At 27.5% G+C, this 16,722-nt stretch overlaps 2 protein-coding genes across 2 annotated transcripts in view; both read left to right on the top strand.

The window, feature by feature from the left end:
- The first annotated feature begins 8,422 nt into the window (after window positions 1-8,422).
- Window positions 8,423-12,584, top strand: LOC107475008 (rop guanine nucleotide exchange factor 7-like). Its single transcript, XM_016094657.3, has 7 exons — window positions 8,423-9,047; window positions 9,311-9,433; window positions 9,536-9,690; window positions 10,034-10,108; window positions 10,202-10,495; window positions 10,771-11,127; window positions 11,996-12,584. The coding sequence occupies exons 1-7, from the start codon at window positions 8,669-8,671 to the stop codon at window positions 12,482-12,484; spliced, it is 1,872 nt and encodes a 623-aa protein (XP_015950143.1). The 5' UTR covers window positions 8,423-8,668; the 3' UTR covers window positions 12,485-12,584.
- A 3,124-nt stretch (window positions 12,585-15,708) lies between these two features.
- Window positions 15,709-16,722, top strand: part of LOC107475009 (putative lipid-transfer protein DIR1) — a 1,305-nt gene continuing 291 nt past the window's right edge. Inside the window, exon 1 of the mRNA XM_016094658.3 lies at window positions 15,709-16,150. Within this exon, the coding sequence (XP_015950144.1) occupies window positions 15,808-16,150 (343 nt within the window). The 5' untranslated portion in view covers window positions 15,709-15,807. The remainder of the gene's footprint in view (window positions 16,151-16,722) is intronic.

Raw genomic sequence — 16,722 nt, 5'->3', positions numbered from 1 at the left:
AACTAATTTCAGTTCATTTCTTAGTTTAATTGAGGTTCATTTAAATTCAGAAATAAATTCGATATATTTTTGTTGGTGATTGAGTCTTTGTAACTGGTTGTTCAAATCTCTGAACTAATTTCGGTTCATTTGTGTGCTAATTGAGGTTCACTTGCTCCGTTTGGTTGATGTATAGGATGAGACATAGACACAAAGACACAGACACTAAAAACATAGACATAAAATATTTGTGTCTATGTATTATGTTTGGTAAAAATAATAAACAAGACACAAATATTTCATTCAACCACAAATTTTACCAACACCACTACACATCCATCACCTCAAAGGCTACATGTCATAACCATTAAATTTTTATTTCTTCCCCTATTTTTTTCTTCTAATATCATCTCAAATTATCATTTAAATATTAAATATATAATATTTTTTGGAAAAAAATAGAGAATCAAAGTCCGAAATTTATCAAAAATTAATTAAAATTCAAATAAATAAAAAATTAAATGTATAATTTTTTTAAAAACAGAAAAATAAATTTGGTTGTAGAATTTAAAAGATGAAGTAAAAAAAAAAGAAATATTTGAGAAAATAAGAGGATAAATTTTGAAAATTTAAAAATTGAATAAGGATAAAAGAGTAAAAAAGTAGTGTCTCACAAGTTGTGTCTCAGTGTCTCATTAAATTGGAGGTACACTAATTTAGTGTCTCCGTATCCATCTGTGTCTTTCCGTGTCTATCAAAAATCTGTGTCTTACCAAATTTTTTATTCCTTTAATAATATTAGTTCATTTCTTAGTTTAATTGAAGTTTATTTGAATCCATAAATGAATTTGATGTGTTTTTTTTAGAATTGAGTTTTTTACTGCTTGTTTAAATCTGAACTAATTGAATGGAATAGAGTAGAATTTAATGCAATTGAATAAAGTGATGATAAATAATTTTTATTCTTCTTTGCTAAAAAATTTGGTCAATACTTATCAGCAGTATCAAATGAACTTCAATTAACACAAACACATCGAATTCATTTATGAATCCAAATAAATCTCAAATAAACTAAGAAATGAACCAAAATTACTTAAGAAATAAAAAATTTGATCAATAGTTATCAGTAGCATTAGGTGAACTTCAATTAACACACAAGTAAACTAAAATTAATTCACAAATGAACCAAAATAAACTAAAAAATGTACCGAAGTTATTTAATGACGGTACCAGAAAAAGTTATAACCAATAAAGATGTTAGCAACATGTTGGTGTTGTTGGTGATGACGATAACGAAAGAGGCGAAGAAGAAGAAGAACCTACGTGCGCGAATTTGAAAGAAGAAGGAGGAGGAGGAGGGGGAGAAAGAAAAAATGAAGACAAAGAACGATATATTTTGCGTTATTAAAATGCACGTGTGTATACGCTGGTATGATAAAAATGACTTTTGTTAAATTTAGACCAACTTGATTAGATTTAATTATTAAAAATACTTAAATATGTGGTTAGTTATATACATCTATGATAAATTTAAAAAAATATTATTTTTTACGAGATAATACATTTAAAATTATTATTAAAATTTAAAATATTACAAAATTATGTTATATATTTGATTAAAAATCTAAGTATCACATTTAATTAGTAATTTAGTATACCCTCATGAGAAGATGAGAAGAAGAAACGATGGAAGACTGTATAAATAAAAAAATAAATAAAAATAAATAAATCATTATAAAAATAGTCAAAATTTTACGAGAAATGGAATTTATTACTATAAAAATTACAAAAAATAAATAAAAAATAATTAAAATATATATGTTTCTTTATAAAAAAATTTTAGTCTTTTTTTTTAAATATTATAAACTTTGACCTTTTTTAATAATTTTGATATTAAAATTTTTTTTAATAATTAATTCTTTCTAATGGTTGTTCAGAGTAATTTTTTTCATAAATACGAATCCCTAACCATTTAATCCAACCGTATTCTTTTTAAAAGATTGAGGATTAATTTTTTTAAAATGTTAGAAACTAGTTTATTCTTTTTATTTTTATTAGAGATTAATTTATCTAATATTTTTAAAAATAAAAACTAATTTATTAGAATAATTTACCTAAAAAAATGAAATGAAATCCATTATTATTTCAATGTTCAAGATCAAATAAGATTATTAAACATGAGTTATTCCATATAAATCGAATTGAGCACATCCGACTTACATAAATATCTAGTAAATCGAATGAATAAACATCGAATTAGAACAAAACCTAAAAAATCGGAAGTGACTAATTTAATGTACTAGTGGAGCTAGTCACATTGGCCTGGGAAGTTTCAGCTCTTGATAAATCCAATGAAACTGCTTTAATTTACTTCGAATTACTAACACCAAGTGAATTGAGTCTAATAGATTCTATTTACTAAATAAGATGAGCCAATGTACAAGTCTAAGGTATATAATATTAGACAGTTTGAGATATTAATATTATTTTTTTATTTTTTTATTTTTTGAGTTCAATTAAAAAATTAATAATTTTTAATAAATAGTAATTAATTTTTTCAATTATATTGTTATCATAAAGTTTAAATATTAAACTTTAAATTCTAACTTCTTAGAATTTTAATTTAAATTTTAAATTTAATCTCCAAAATTAGAGGATAAAAAAATAATTTTACCATCCAGTTCTTTATTGGTTTAATCGATATTTTTATTTATTAGTCGAATTCTTTTAGTTTAATAATTTAATAATATATTTTAAGTCTACACTTTTAAATATTGCTAGCTAATTAATAACAAAAAATAATAAATTTTATCTATCTTCTAGTATTCTCAATGTATATAAACTATTAAAAAATAAAAAATTCATTAAATCTTTTTAATTAACGAATACTCATTAGAAGATTTAATTAATGAATACTCAATAAATCTTTTTAATTAATGAGTGTTTATATATAATCTGCCTGCTTAAAAAATGTAAGAATAAAAATTTTGAATTAATTTCTATTTTTTATCATTTAGTAGTTCACATATATTGAGTAAAATTTATTATTTTTTATTATTAATTAATTAGCAATATTTAAAAGTATAAATTTAAAATATATTATCAGATTATTAGACTAAAAAAATTAAACTAATAGATAAAAGTATCGATTAAAAATAATAAAAAATTAGATTATAAAATTATTTTTTAATCCTCTAATTTTAGAGATTGAATTTAGAGTTTGAATTAAAATTCATAATTTAAATTAGAAATTAGAATTTAAAGTTTAATATTTAAACTTTATAATAACAATATAATTAAAAAAATTGATTGATAATTACTAAAAATTATTAATTTTATAATTGAACTCAAAAAATAAAAAATAAAAAATAATATTAATACCCCAAACGGTTAATATTATAACCTTAGACTCGTACTCTAAATCAAATTAAGAGAATTCGATTTAGGATGTTAAGGGGGCAGGACGGGACTCCCATTCTCGTCCCTAAATTTGCTCCCATTTCTGTTTCCTGTTATGGGAGAATATTGCTTTCCATCCCCATTTTCTACAGGACCCTATTTCTCGTAGGAACTCGTTTTTCCATTTCCCTGTTAGTTTTGACTAATGATTAATTTTCATAGGAATAAAGTTAAAAATATTCATCCTATACAAAAATAGCAAGATTTTATACAAAAAGTTTAAACGGTGACTTCTTTCAAATGACGTAATAGAAGATGCCACGGCGAGCCACAATACAAAGCAATGGACGAGGTGAGGAACGCGATAGCAGAGAGGAGAATAAACACGACAACAGAGTTATGGAAAGAAACGCCACGAATATAGAGAACTACGCGGTGAGGGTGATAGAATGGTGAGGGTGACAATACGGTGACACGGGAGAGTGGCGAGGGGATGGCTGTAGAGAGGTTGGATGAAGTATGGACGACGCTAGGGATCTATGAATTGAAGAAGGGTTATGAAAGTGAGGATTAGAAATTTTGGGTTTCTTTCTCTCTTTCTCTATATATGACATGTGAAATGACTAAAAAACATGTATGAGAAAAACTATTAAGGACATTAAGTAAATTTATGAATTTCGAGGATTAGTGGAGACGGGGTGAGGATCTTTGCTTGGATTTTTGTGCCTGCTTCGAGAAAATTTTGTCCTGTCCCCGTCTATGTGAAAAAAATTTTACAGTTGGATCTCCATTCGAGGTAATCTCCACAGGAATCTCCACGTCTCGGAGAATTTTACCATCCTTAATTCGATTCGCATTGCTCATCCTCCTTGGTAAATCGAATCTATTAGACTCGATTTACTTAGTCTTAATAATTCGAAGTAAATCAAAAGCAATTTCATTTGATTTATTATGGGTTGAAACTCCCCAACGTGACTCCACTAGTAAATTGAATATAGTTATTTTGATTTACTAGGTTTTATCCTAATTCGATACTCATTCATTCGATTTACTAAAAGTTTACTCAATTCAATTTATATGAAATAATTTAAATCGAGTTTAATAACTTCGATTAATATAGAATAAGTACATGCATGTAATCTTATTTGATTTAAGACATTCAAATAATATTAGATTTCATTTTATTTCTTTAGGTGAATTACCCAATTTATCATTAAAGGCTATTTTGGAGTATCATTTGTTTTAATTAAAGTTCCTAATTGTGCGGTGAATATTTCTAGTATTTCACAAGCTTCCAACTTCCAAGAGCAGCTAATTTGGTAACAAGTAATTTTTTAATTTATTTTGTTTATTTCAATTAAATCTTCCACTAATTCTGTCAGACCTGAAAATGTTACATTTTTTGGTTTTTCAACCTTGGCGCATTCACTATCTTGTAATAAAGTTGTACTTGTTTTTTATAAGAACCTCTAGTGTTGTGTGTAAATGTATAGTACAGATGAATGTTATAAGATTGTAATATTTAGAATTAGAGACTGTCCTTTCATAATTGTAATATTTGAATTATTCAAGCATCATATTTAGAGACTATTTTAGATTAATTAAAATTTAAAGAATTAGATCGAGTTATTCCTGAAATTCGAGGGACCAAATCAAATCATTAGTCGAAAAATCATCTCTGCTAAGATAGGTGCATTACGAGTTATCATACTTTTATTTATTTATTTTTTAAATAAACGAAAAAAATATGAGTGCTTTGATCGTTCGAAAATTACATTTCCATACATAAAAATTAAAGTGAATATTCACATGTGTAAAGATAATAATTATAAACTATTAGATGGTTCGAATATTTAACTAAATTACTTAATATAATACGTGTTAATATTTTAATTATCATCTTTACATATAGATATTTTTAGGATCCTGCTAGAAAAATAATGGACTATTGAGTTAGCCATATTATCTAGAATAATCATCCGAGTATTAGGGATAATAAACATCTTTTAAAAGATTAAACTGATTTTGGGATTCACCAAAAATTAAACTTTTGACCTTTCGAATCTAAAGTTTTAATACCATATCATGATACCATTCATTCAAAAAATTTCAGCTAATAACACTAATAGTTATATCTCTAATACTCTCTAAACCTCCATTGTATACATTGTACAAATATTCCATTAGTTCCTCATTCTTTCCCATATTTTTATGCAAGCTAAATAACCACTAAAATTAGTAATTACTTCAAATTTGAGTTGAGAGAGCCCTCTATTTATTCCTTCCAGTTTGATATTCAAATTTCAGCAAAAAAAAAAATAAAAAGTACAAATTGGTCTCTCATTTATCAGCTTCACAGCCTTGTTGCAATTCGCGATATGTTGCTGTTCTTCTTGACCAAGATGCACATTTAATAGAAGCGAGAACAATCATCCATGTTCAATTCATTCAATAAATTAATGACCATAAACCACTAACTCTCTACATTCGAAACTTTTGAAATGGAGCCTTTTCTAATTAAAATGACTATGCTGAACTTGTGATTGTCACAAACGCAACATATAGAGAACCAAAGACATTAATACAATTCTTGAGGTTGAAGTTATCTTTTCTTTTCTTTGTTTTAGTCCTAACCGAACTAGTTGTTATGTTAGCCTTTGATAGGATCTCTTGTCTTTTTCACTACTCATCAATTTGTTGGAACAACCAGCATTGAGCTTTTTATAACAATAAAAAAGCTTTAATATTAGGGAAAGCCTTGCAAGGAAAGTTACAAATTATGTTATTACTTACAAATTAAACAGGCTTCAATTGCAACTAACTCAAACTAACTATAATATCATTTTTTCATTATGATTTAATTTGCATAATGATTTATCTCCATTATAAATTTATAACCGTGCACTTAATAATAAATTCTGATAGTTTTTTAGTATTTTTCTAAAATATTAGGTAAACTTCAAATTTTTCAAAAACAGAGCGCGCAAGATTTTATGGTTTTAACATGCCAAATTACATCATCTGTCATAGGTACAGGTCTTTGATACTGAATGTGTGATTACAAGAATTTACAAGGAAATAAGATTGTTCTCTTGTCAAGATATACGACAAATACATTAGAAACACATTAAATATTTATTTCTTCATTATACGAAAATTAACCAATTTAATAATGTATTCTCTTAACAAATTCTTTTAAAATAATCAGTAAATAAGAAATCCTTGCATACTCCGACCTTAATAATAAATCACATATCACAACCACAAATTTTATAAGATTTGTAAGTGATAAACAAAAAAGAAATGAAAATAAATAGTTATAATTTCTCTTGAAAAAGCACACATGTTAAATAAGAGAGGAAAAAAAATTGAGAACTGAGACATCTTTCTCTTCCTTTAAATACTTCTTTCTTTCTCTTTAATCTTTACTTATTTAGAACTTGTTGATTGGTAGTTAAAGAAAAGTTAATCTCCAGTAAACCGATTAAATATACTTCAATTACGTGCAAGTAATTTCATTAATAAAGCACTAAATGTTAGTGAATAACATTAATAATTTCATAAATTCTCCAACGAACAACTACATTATTCCACTGAAATGATTTTGGGACTTTTAAGTTTCTCCTTCAAACACATGTTATAGTAGTAAATTTGAGCATTACAAAGAATTAACCTATAAAAAACGAAAATATTTGATAACAAAAAAAATCAGTCAAAAATAGCCATAACTTTTTTTATTTAGCATTCATTAATTGTTGCGATAATTAATGAATGCTAAATAAAACAAGTTTTGGCTACTTTTTTTTGTCTCCCTAACATTACCAAAAAAAATGAGGAATCCATTAATCATGTGATATATTCTTATTCAATCCTGTTACGTTACCAACAACATTTCTGCCAACATCTGCCAACTCTTATTTATAACTGTGTTTAATAGAAGTGTCTTTGTGAATGTGTTTAATAAAAATACTTTTTTTATGGCTGGATTTAATAGAAATGTCTTTATAGATATATTTTTTAGATGTGTCTTTTTATATACGTTTAAAATATACTTTTCCATTCTTATTTTATATTCTCTTATTTATTCTTTTTCAAAATCTCTCCCGTTTCTCAGGGTGATCCAACAACACAAAAAGCCTTTTTTGTTGTTATTAAATGATAAAATACAAAATGTATATTAAAAATGAGTTAAAAATGTAAAAATTTATATGTAATTGTTTTTATGTATGTGAAGTTGTTAATTAAAAATCGTTAGATAATTTGACAATTGTTATCTAACATATCTTAATTAACACCTTCACATAAAAACAAATATATATGTAAACAGTTTTCAGTAAATTTTTATATATAATATACATAAATATATAATTACTTATTTGGTGACTATTTTTTATGTGCATGTATGATTTTTATTACGACAATTAAGATAGATAATATATGGGAGCTACTCAGATAAAAATATTTAAAAAGTCTTTTTTTAAAGATGTTTAATAATAATTAAAATTTAGTATATATAATCGATTAAACTGTGTTATTTTTGTCAAAATTAGATTAGACAAATTAATTTGATCGAAAAGATGGTGAATCAAATCTTGAACTAGTCTAAATTTATTTTTTTATAAAAAATAATCTTATGACGACAAGTAAATTACTAAAATTTAGGATTCTCAAAATTAATAATAGTTTTCTATAATAAAGGTATTGTAATAATTTTTTATAAAAAAAATATTAATTTAGACTAGTCAAAATTTGATTCACCATTTTTTCGGTCAAATTAATTTGTCTAACCTAATTTTGACAAAAATAACACGATTTAATCGGTTATATGGATTAAATTTTAATTACTAAAAATATCCTTAGAAAAAAGATATTTTAGATCTCAAATATATAATTGTTTACAATATAATCTACCACTAATTTAAACACTTACTAGGATTAACCCAATATATATGTCCCTCCAAAACGGCATAAGAATTTCTGGTATGGAAATGAGTTGAAGAATGGAAGTTTGTGCGCCTCATCAGATCATATGTTATGAGAGCAATCCTTGAGTAATCATAATGAATCATGAAATTTGAGTTTCACTTCAATGATCCTTGACATATAAGTAATAATAAGCACTCACACACAAAAATGGTCCACCAATCTTTCTTTCTATCTACCCTTCACTTTCAAAAACACCGCTAACGACTTATGGAAGGTGATAGTGCCTTCACCCAACAAAAAACAAAACCCATTTTCAGTTTTGAGGTTTTGTTTGTTGTCTCATTTTCTTGAGAGTTTGCATTTCATGAAGGGGAGGCCTACTATGTACTACAATGGCATGCTGATAAACAACAACGCCGTCTTCGATTCCGATCCGGGTTTTCTTGAAGAAGGGAAAGCTACAATGGAGATCAATAATAGTGAAGTTGTTGAAGGGATTGTAGTTACTGAAGTGAATGAAGAATGTGATGAGAATGGTTGCAAAAATGAGACTACTTTTGCTGCTGAATCCAGTTCTGGCTCTGAATTTGTGTCATCTGAGAAAGAACATAATGGTCAAAGTAGTGCTGAGGAGCATTCATGTTCACCACCTTCAATGGGGTCTCCGGTTCAAGAAATGGATGACTCAAATTGCACACAAAGTCCAAATGGAAGTAGTGAAGATGAAGAGAAAAAGGATTTTGGTAATGAGAAATTTTGTATTTATTTGCATAAACTAATCAAGTTTAACTTTTATGTATAGTAAGACATTCAGGTAACCCAAAAAATAAAGCGGCTATTTCGTTAAATATATCAAATTATCTAACTGTTATCAGCTATCATCGATTAACTGTTTTTGTTTGTGTTTATGTATGTAATGGCAGATGAAGTAACGTCCTTGATAATTTATATTAAAAAAGAATTTGTTGGATTATATTTCTTAAAAGAATTCAATTTTCATTGTCAGTGTTGGAAGTTGAGATGATGAAGGAGAGGTTTGCAAAATTATTACTTGGAGAAGACATGTCAGGTTGTGGAAATGGTGTCCCTACAGCCTTGGCTATATCCAATGCCATAACTAATCTTTGTGGTATGTATGAATTCGAAACAAGTTTTTTCCATGTTCCTGCTTCTAATTGTTATTTAGCTTGCTAATTATTAAGGTATGAATTTCCTGAATAATCTGCTGCAGCCACCCTGTTTGGACAACTCTGGAGATTGGAACCCCTGACTTCTGAGAAGAAAGCAATGTGGAGAAGAGAGATAGAGTGGCTACTTTCCGTCGCCGATCATGTCGTAGAATTGAAACCTACATGGCAAACTTTTCCAGATGGAACCAAGCTTGAGGTCTAACACAACTTCACAAAAAATAATCATAATATGCTTTTCTTTTAGTTTACTCAGGATAAACTCTTAAATGAAGTTCTAATTCGCTTTGTTTTGAAAGATACCTAAAAAACCAAAAAAAAAAATGTTTTCCTTTTAGTATTCATTCTCTTTATTATTGGATAGCGCGTTGGACTTGCTTGATTTAAGTCTAAAGTTTTATCGAATGATAAAGAGAACGAATCTACTTATTATTTAAGAAAAAGAAAATGTATATGTAACACAATTCTTTGGTAATTTATGCTTAAAAATACTCTGCTTCGAAAAGTAAATTCCGTTTGATTAACTCTCAAATGTGAAACAGGTCATGACTTGCAGACCACGTTCAGATCTTTATGTCAATCTTCCTGCTCTGCGAAAATTAGATAACATGCTTCTTGTAAGATTTCTTTATTGCATTTCAATGAACACCAATCAATTTTATTTCAAAATAATCCATTCTAGTTTTCTTCTTCTTTTTGCATTTTCATAGGAAATACTAGATGGTTTCATCAATGCTGAGTTCAGGTATGTAGAGCAAGGTGTTCTTGCACCGGACACGGATGACGGTTCGGCTTCTTTTCGAAAAGTGGTGCAGCGACAAGAGGAGAAATGGTGGCTTCCTGTTCCTCAAGTTCCACCCTATGGCTTACACGAGAATTCAAGAAAGCAGTTGCAGCACAAGCGCGATTGCGCAAACCAAATACTCAAAGCTGCCATGGCTATTAACAGCACCACTCTTGCTGAAATGGAGGTTCCTCATGCATATTTGGAGTCTCTTCCAAAGGTGTGATATGAATCATCCATCATAGTATCATCCACAAATACTAATTCTATACCTTAAACTTCATATCTTTGTGATAGCTAAAGATCGTGAGATGATTTGAGAGATTTGATTAAATTGTCATCTAACAGTTTTCAACTTACGTTCTGTATTGTATTTGTATTCAACTTTCGTACTGTGTTTATACACTATCCTTCTATATTAACTCAAACTTTGTGATTCAATGAGATTATGGAAAATACAACATAATGTTGAGATTATTGTTCTTTTGTTTTCAGACAGCAAGAGGCAGCTTGGGAGATGTAATTTATAGGTACATTACATCAGAGAATTTTTCTCCAGAGTGTTTGTTAGAGTGCCTTGATGTATGTTCTGAGCATCAAGCAATAGAGGTTGCCAACAGAGTTGAGGCTTCAGTTTATATCTGGCACAAGAAGACCAACTCGAAGCTTCCGAATCGCGCCACCAGATACAGTTCAAGATCTTCATGGGAGATGTTCAAGGATCTAATCCTTGAAGGTGACAAGAGAGAATTGCTTATAGAGAGAGCAGAAACTCTTATGCTCTCCTTGAAGCACCGTTTTCCTGCTCTCCCTCAAACTGCATTAGATACATGCAAAATCCAATGCAACAAGGTTCGTATTATCTATTAATAAAATCTTGATATAAATAGTTTTGTATTGAAGGTACTTTCTCTCTTCCAAATTCGGAATGATATTATAAATTTTAGAATAGTAATATTTACTCCTTTTTCATATAAAAATACTCTATGCTTATTAAAATTACACATCAAATTAGTCATTATGTTTTTTTTTTATATTTACACATTGATTTATATATTTTTTAACTAAATAATTAAATTTATCATAGTAGAATAATCAAATCTTACACGAATAATAAAACTTGTTTATAGTAGTAAAATAAAAAAAAAAATTAAAAGATGCCAAATACATATTTCTATATACGATGTATGATGTATGATCGATGACTAATCTTTAATTATACACACATAAGATTGATTGTTTTTAGAATTGTTCTAATCAATCTTATACATACAAAGCTACATGTTAACAATTGATTTTTGCAATAGTTTTATATTTATATATTTTAAATTAGAACAAAGTTTGGCAAAGTTTAATCTACCTCCACTCTCTTCATAAAATCATAGTTTGCTTTTTTCTGAGATTTAAAAAATTATACACTTTCTACTTATATGATTTATAAACAATCCTATATGTCCAACAAATATTATTATATTTAGCTAATACTTGGTTGGTAATAATTTGCTTCCATATTTATAGAAATTTTACACACATAAATTAATAAAATTTATTTGTTAAAATAATTTAGTATTTGTAATAGTCAAATAATGACAAAAAAATACTAAAAATTGCTGTCCCCAAGAATTTCTTATAATTTATTTTGTGGATTATACTTTTTAAATAGTGGATATGCTATATGTGTTAAAATTTTGACCACACTTCAAATTGTTTTGTATTATAGGATGTTGGGAAATCAATTCTAGAGAGCTACTCTAGAGTACTAGAGAGTTTGGCTTCAAATATTGTTGCAAGAATTGATGATGTGCTCTATGTGGATGACTTGACCAAACATTCTTCAGATCAGTTCTCAATGCTCCCAAAACTTGGTTTGATCACTCACAACAATCATATTTCTTCAGTTCCATATGTCCCAACAACATCATATAATAATAAATCAGGTCTGGGAACACCAAAAGCAGGGGTTATTTGCCCTGCAAAGGGAGGAAAATCATCAATGACCAATAATAATAATAGTAACATTAATAGAGTAATTTTGACAGATTTTCTTAGCATTGATAGAAAAGGGAAGGACTATGGATGTGAAATTGAGAACTTAGTTCCAACATTAACAGAATTTGATGATGAGGTTCCACCTTGTGAAACAGAGGCAAGTGATTGCACAGATGATGATGTCAAGCATAAAGCATTGGAACAGGCTTGGATAGAGTGAAATGCTTTTGGTCTTATTGAACTTTGATGGTGCATTTCCACATTTTTTTTTAATTTTAATTTTGGTGTTTCATATTTCCTCCATCGTTGTAAGTAGATGAAATGAAAAACATGTCTTTGAATATAAGCATTGTATGGTTATATATTGACATGTTATTTATCCATTGTTAAATATAGTATATAAAGAACTGATTTGTCCTGTCTAATTTTAATAAAAATAACACAATTTAATCGGCTATATGTGTTAAAATTTTAATTATTTAAAAACATTTAAAAAAAAGACATTTTTGATATTTTTATCTGAATGATTCCCTCTTACATATCATTTTAACAAGGAATAAATAATATTTTGACATACAATATAACAATGATTATATTCGAAAAATATTATTTCTCATGAGAAGTGCGAAAAATTCACATATTTAGATTGAAAAAAGTCTTGATATTATTTACTCTTTATTAATCACTCTAAACATTTTTATATGCTTCTATTATAACTTTTTTTTAATAAAATAAGATGGAGCAAAAAATAAATAGATACATTAAAAAATATAAAATTTTAGTTATTTTTAACATTATTATCACCAAATTTAAAGATCAACATTACTTCATTTTTTATAATATATGAATGATCTATCAATAATTTTTGTTATGGAAAATCGTTTCATTCTTTCTCGATTAAGAATATTAAATGACAAAAAAAAATTAAATTAGCCATTTTTTCTAATTTTTTTTATAGAAATCGTTATTTAATTTTTAATCGCCCCACATTTATAAGATAAACTCAGCTAAAACACAAATGTTTTACATTTTTAATATATTTTTTTATATAATACACAAATATTATTATTCTGATCAATAACACCTAATCTATTTGATCTGTTCTTCGTATTGATTCTGTCGACTAAAATAAATTAAGTAAACATTTCAACTTTTAGTGGAACCAAGTCTTTCCATACAGTTTTAATAATGTTGTAACTAGATCCAAAAGAATATCTGCCAGCAAGACCTACATAAATAAGCTAGTAACAAAAATATCTTTTTTGTCGAATTTCTACATAATTCTATCTTCTTTTTCTATTGTTAGTCTAGCTAATTACACGATTTCTTTTCGCACTAGTACAATTTTTTTTATTGAAAATTTTATGTCTACTCTAATTTATTCCAAAATCCACACTTTTTTATTAGAATCTATTTTTTCTTTGGTTTAAAACCAACAAAAAAAAAATATCTTTCAAGTTATTGCACTGCAACCAGTTATTATCTCAAAAACGAATTCTCCTCTACTCTCTAACTCCAAAGTCAACGAATTAATCATCTTGTTTGTCACCTATTACTCCTTATTTGCAAATGAAAAAAATCTTTCCACAAACCCCTTCCTTTTTTCCCTTCTTTTTGGTAATGTTTGAATTGAAAGCATCTCATCAAAATTTAAATTATTGCATAAATACACAATCTTTTTTAAAAAATGCCATCCTCCTTCAAAAAGTATCAGCATTATTTAAATAAAATAGTTGTATTTTAAATTACTGCATTACTAATATTCAATCCTCTTAAATTTTTGGGTGTCTACACTACTTCTCACCTTAATTCACTAAATTATCTCGTCTTTTCTATCATCTTCACCCTAAAAAAATCTTCTTTATAACATAATGAACCTCTCTACCTTCTTCCTTCATAAATTTAGTCTTTAATTTATCAATAATCTAGTCTTTAATTTATCAATAATCGATTTTCATGTCTTCACAGGTCTCAAATTCACATCCAAGTATATCCCAAGGTACTCAATCGGTAACATCGTCTCCTTGCATTCCATCAACCTATGCATCTTCTGTACTTACTCTTACTCGTAATTGACCGGTATTAGACTAGATAATAGAGGAAAAATGAGAGACAACGCATGAGTATTTTAAATGCATAAGAATAATCAAATATTTGTCCTATCTAGAACTAAAATCTAAGTAACTTCGATAAAAAAAAAAATTCAAATACAAAGAATAGAATCTGTTATACATAAAAGTCATTTTATAATAATAATAAATCAAAATTAAGTACTTAAACAATTAATATACTTTTAAGGTTAAATTTTTCATTTGATTACGTTTGAATTATTGAAAAGATGACTCATTCTGGATTTCTTTAAGAAAAAATAATTATAGATGATATATGTCCTAACTAAACTTTTTTTTTTGGTAACCAACAAATAACACAGAATTACTTTGTTGTCTAGCACATAAGGATTTAATTTTATAAAAATAAGTTTGGTTCTTAGTACCCCAATAAGTTTTTCAGTTTGAACGCACTTGTGAGTTACCTGATTGATTAGGAATTTAGCGAGTGCTTTCATTTTTCAATTAATAAAGAGGAAAGTAATAATTAGGTGGCAGAATAAAATGCTCTTCTGATTAACATAATATGAGTAATGCACACTAATGGCAGCATCTAGAATGATCTCAACAACTTACAGAATTATTTTAGCAATCTCACCAACCTTGATTAGACAAGAGAATGAACCACATTGTGTTCACACCAGTTTTTTATAGCAAAAGTGGAGCAACTGAAAAAAGAAATTTTAGATATTAAAAAGAAAATTGAATTGATATGTAATTATGAATTGAGATAGGCCGTTCATGAAGTTTTAAACTAAATTTCTGAGATTATGATAATAAAATTTAGATATTAATAAAAAAAGAGTTATATGTTAAATTAGTCTTTTAATTATTTTGTATCAAGTAAATTAGTTTTTAATAAAAAAATTGACAAATTAATCCTTAATCTTTTAGAATATTAAACAAATTAGTTTTTTGATAAAAAAATAAAATACAAATTATTTTTAATATTCTTTAAAAAATGACAAATCATTCCTTTTTTTTCCCTCAAAAGTAGTATCATTATTGGAGATTAAACAGTCTAAAATTTTAAAAATAAGAGTAATTTTGTTCATTTGTTTTGTTAGGAACTAATTCATTGAATATTCTAAAAGATCAAGGATCAATTTATTAATCTTTTTGTTAAAGATAAATTTGTCCACTACAAAATTATTAGAGACTAATTTAAAATTTCACCCCCATAAGAAAAATATTTAAAAGTGGTGCAATTGTTAACAAAAAGAAACTGATCCAACAATTTTCCTAGTGCAAGCTCCATTATTCTAAGGTGGGTGTGACTGGAATAAGCACTTTAGTATGTGCCTTTTTTGGGCTATAAAAACCTCATAATGTCCAAGGTAGTGTTGCACTTGCATGTGAAATATCTAATCCAAGTACTACTAACTACTAAGTACTTCACTTGATAGTAACTTAGAAAAAAGAAAGTTGTGAGAAAATGGAGGGTCACACTAAGATGATGTTCATTCTTGGCCTTGTGGCCATTGCTAGCATCTCACAGATTTATAGAGTGGAAGGTGCTGGGGAATGTGGGAAAAACACTACCCCAGACAATGAGGCTATTAAGCTAGCACCTTGCGCCACAGCGGCGCAAGATGAGAATGCGAGCGTGTCGCAGAGTTGCTGTGTTCAGGTCAAGAAATTTGGCCAGAATCCAGCTTGCCTCTGCGCTGTTTTGCTCTCTAACACGGCCAAGATGTCCGGCGTTGACCCTAAGATTGCCATCACCATCCCCAAGCGTTGCAACTTTGCCAACCGCCCCGTTGGTTACAAGTGTGGACGTAAGTATAAGAACTCTTTTCTTGTTTTTTATTTGGTGAAAATTCAGGTGCAGCACGTGAAGTTAATACCTGAGAGTTATTAGATAATTTGATTAATTTGACTAAATTTTCATCTAACGATTCTCAAATATTAATTTCACGTCAAGTCGACTTCACCCGAGTTTTCACATTTTCATTTATTATAGTTTAAATAGTTTTAAGAAAAATTATAGGTGACCAATATTTTTTTTTGTTTTTGTTTTACGTTTGAATCAACATTAACTAATTTTTTCATTTTTTTTTTACATTAACTCTAGTCAAGCTATCATGACGGAGAAATATCCATTTAAATATACTAATTAATATATATAGATCACAACTACATAAAAGTTAGGTAGTTCGTAGAATTGATATTTGGTTTAACTCTAGTTTAGATACAATCTTCCTAAGCATCACAATTTACACTTATATAATTAACCAAAAATCCATGCTCATTTGAATTTGATGTAAATATATATGACAAATAGAATATTTGCACACTAAAATATAGAAATGATATGTGTACTTATTTAATTTGCAAATCTACTATTTAA

The sequence above is a fragment of the Arachis duranensis genome, chromosome 2, assembly GCF_000817695.3.
Source record: "Arachis duranensis cultivar V14167 chromosome 2, aradu.V14167.gnm2.J7QH, whole genome shotgun sequence".
NCBI lineage: Eukaryota > Viridiplantae > Streptophyta > Magnoliopsida > Fabales > Fabaceae > Arachis > Arachis duranensis.
This window is presented reverse-complemented; position numbering and strand designations above follow the sequence as displayed.

Bases quoted from the DNA above. Each gene is read 5' to 3' on its own strand.
- LOC107475008 (XM_016094657.3), top strand. From the start codon at position 8,669: ATGAAGGGGAGGCCTACTATGTACTACAATGGCATGCTGATAAACAAC. The intron at 9,434-9,535 runs GTATGTATGAAT...AATCTGCTGCAG, and splicing joins TGCCATAACTAATCTTTGTG to CCACCCTGTTTGGACAACTC. The intron at 10,496-10,770 runs GTGTGATATGAA...TTTTGTTTTCAG, and splicing joins ATTTGGAGTCTCTTCCAAAG to ACAGCAAGAGGCAGCTTGGG.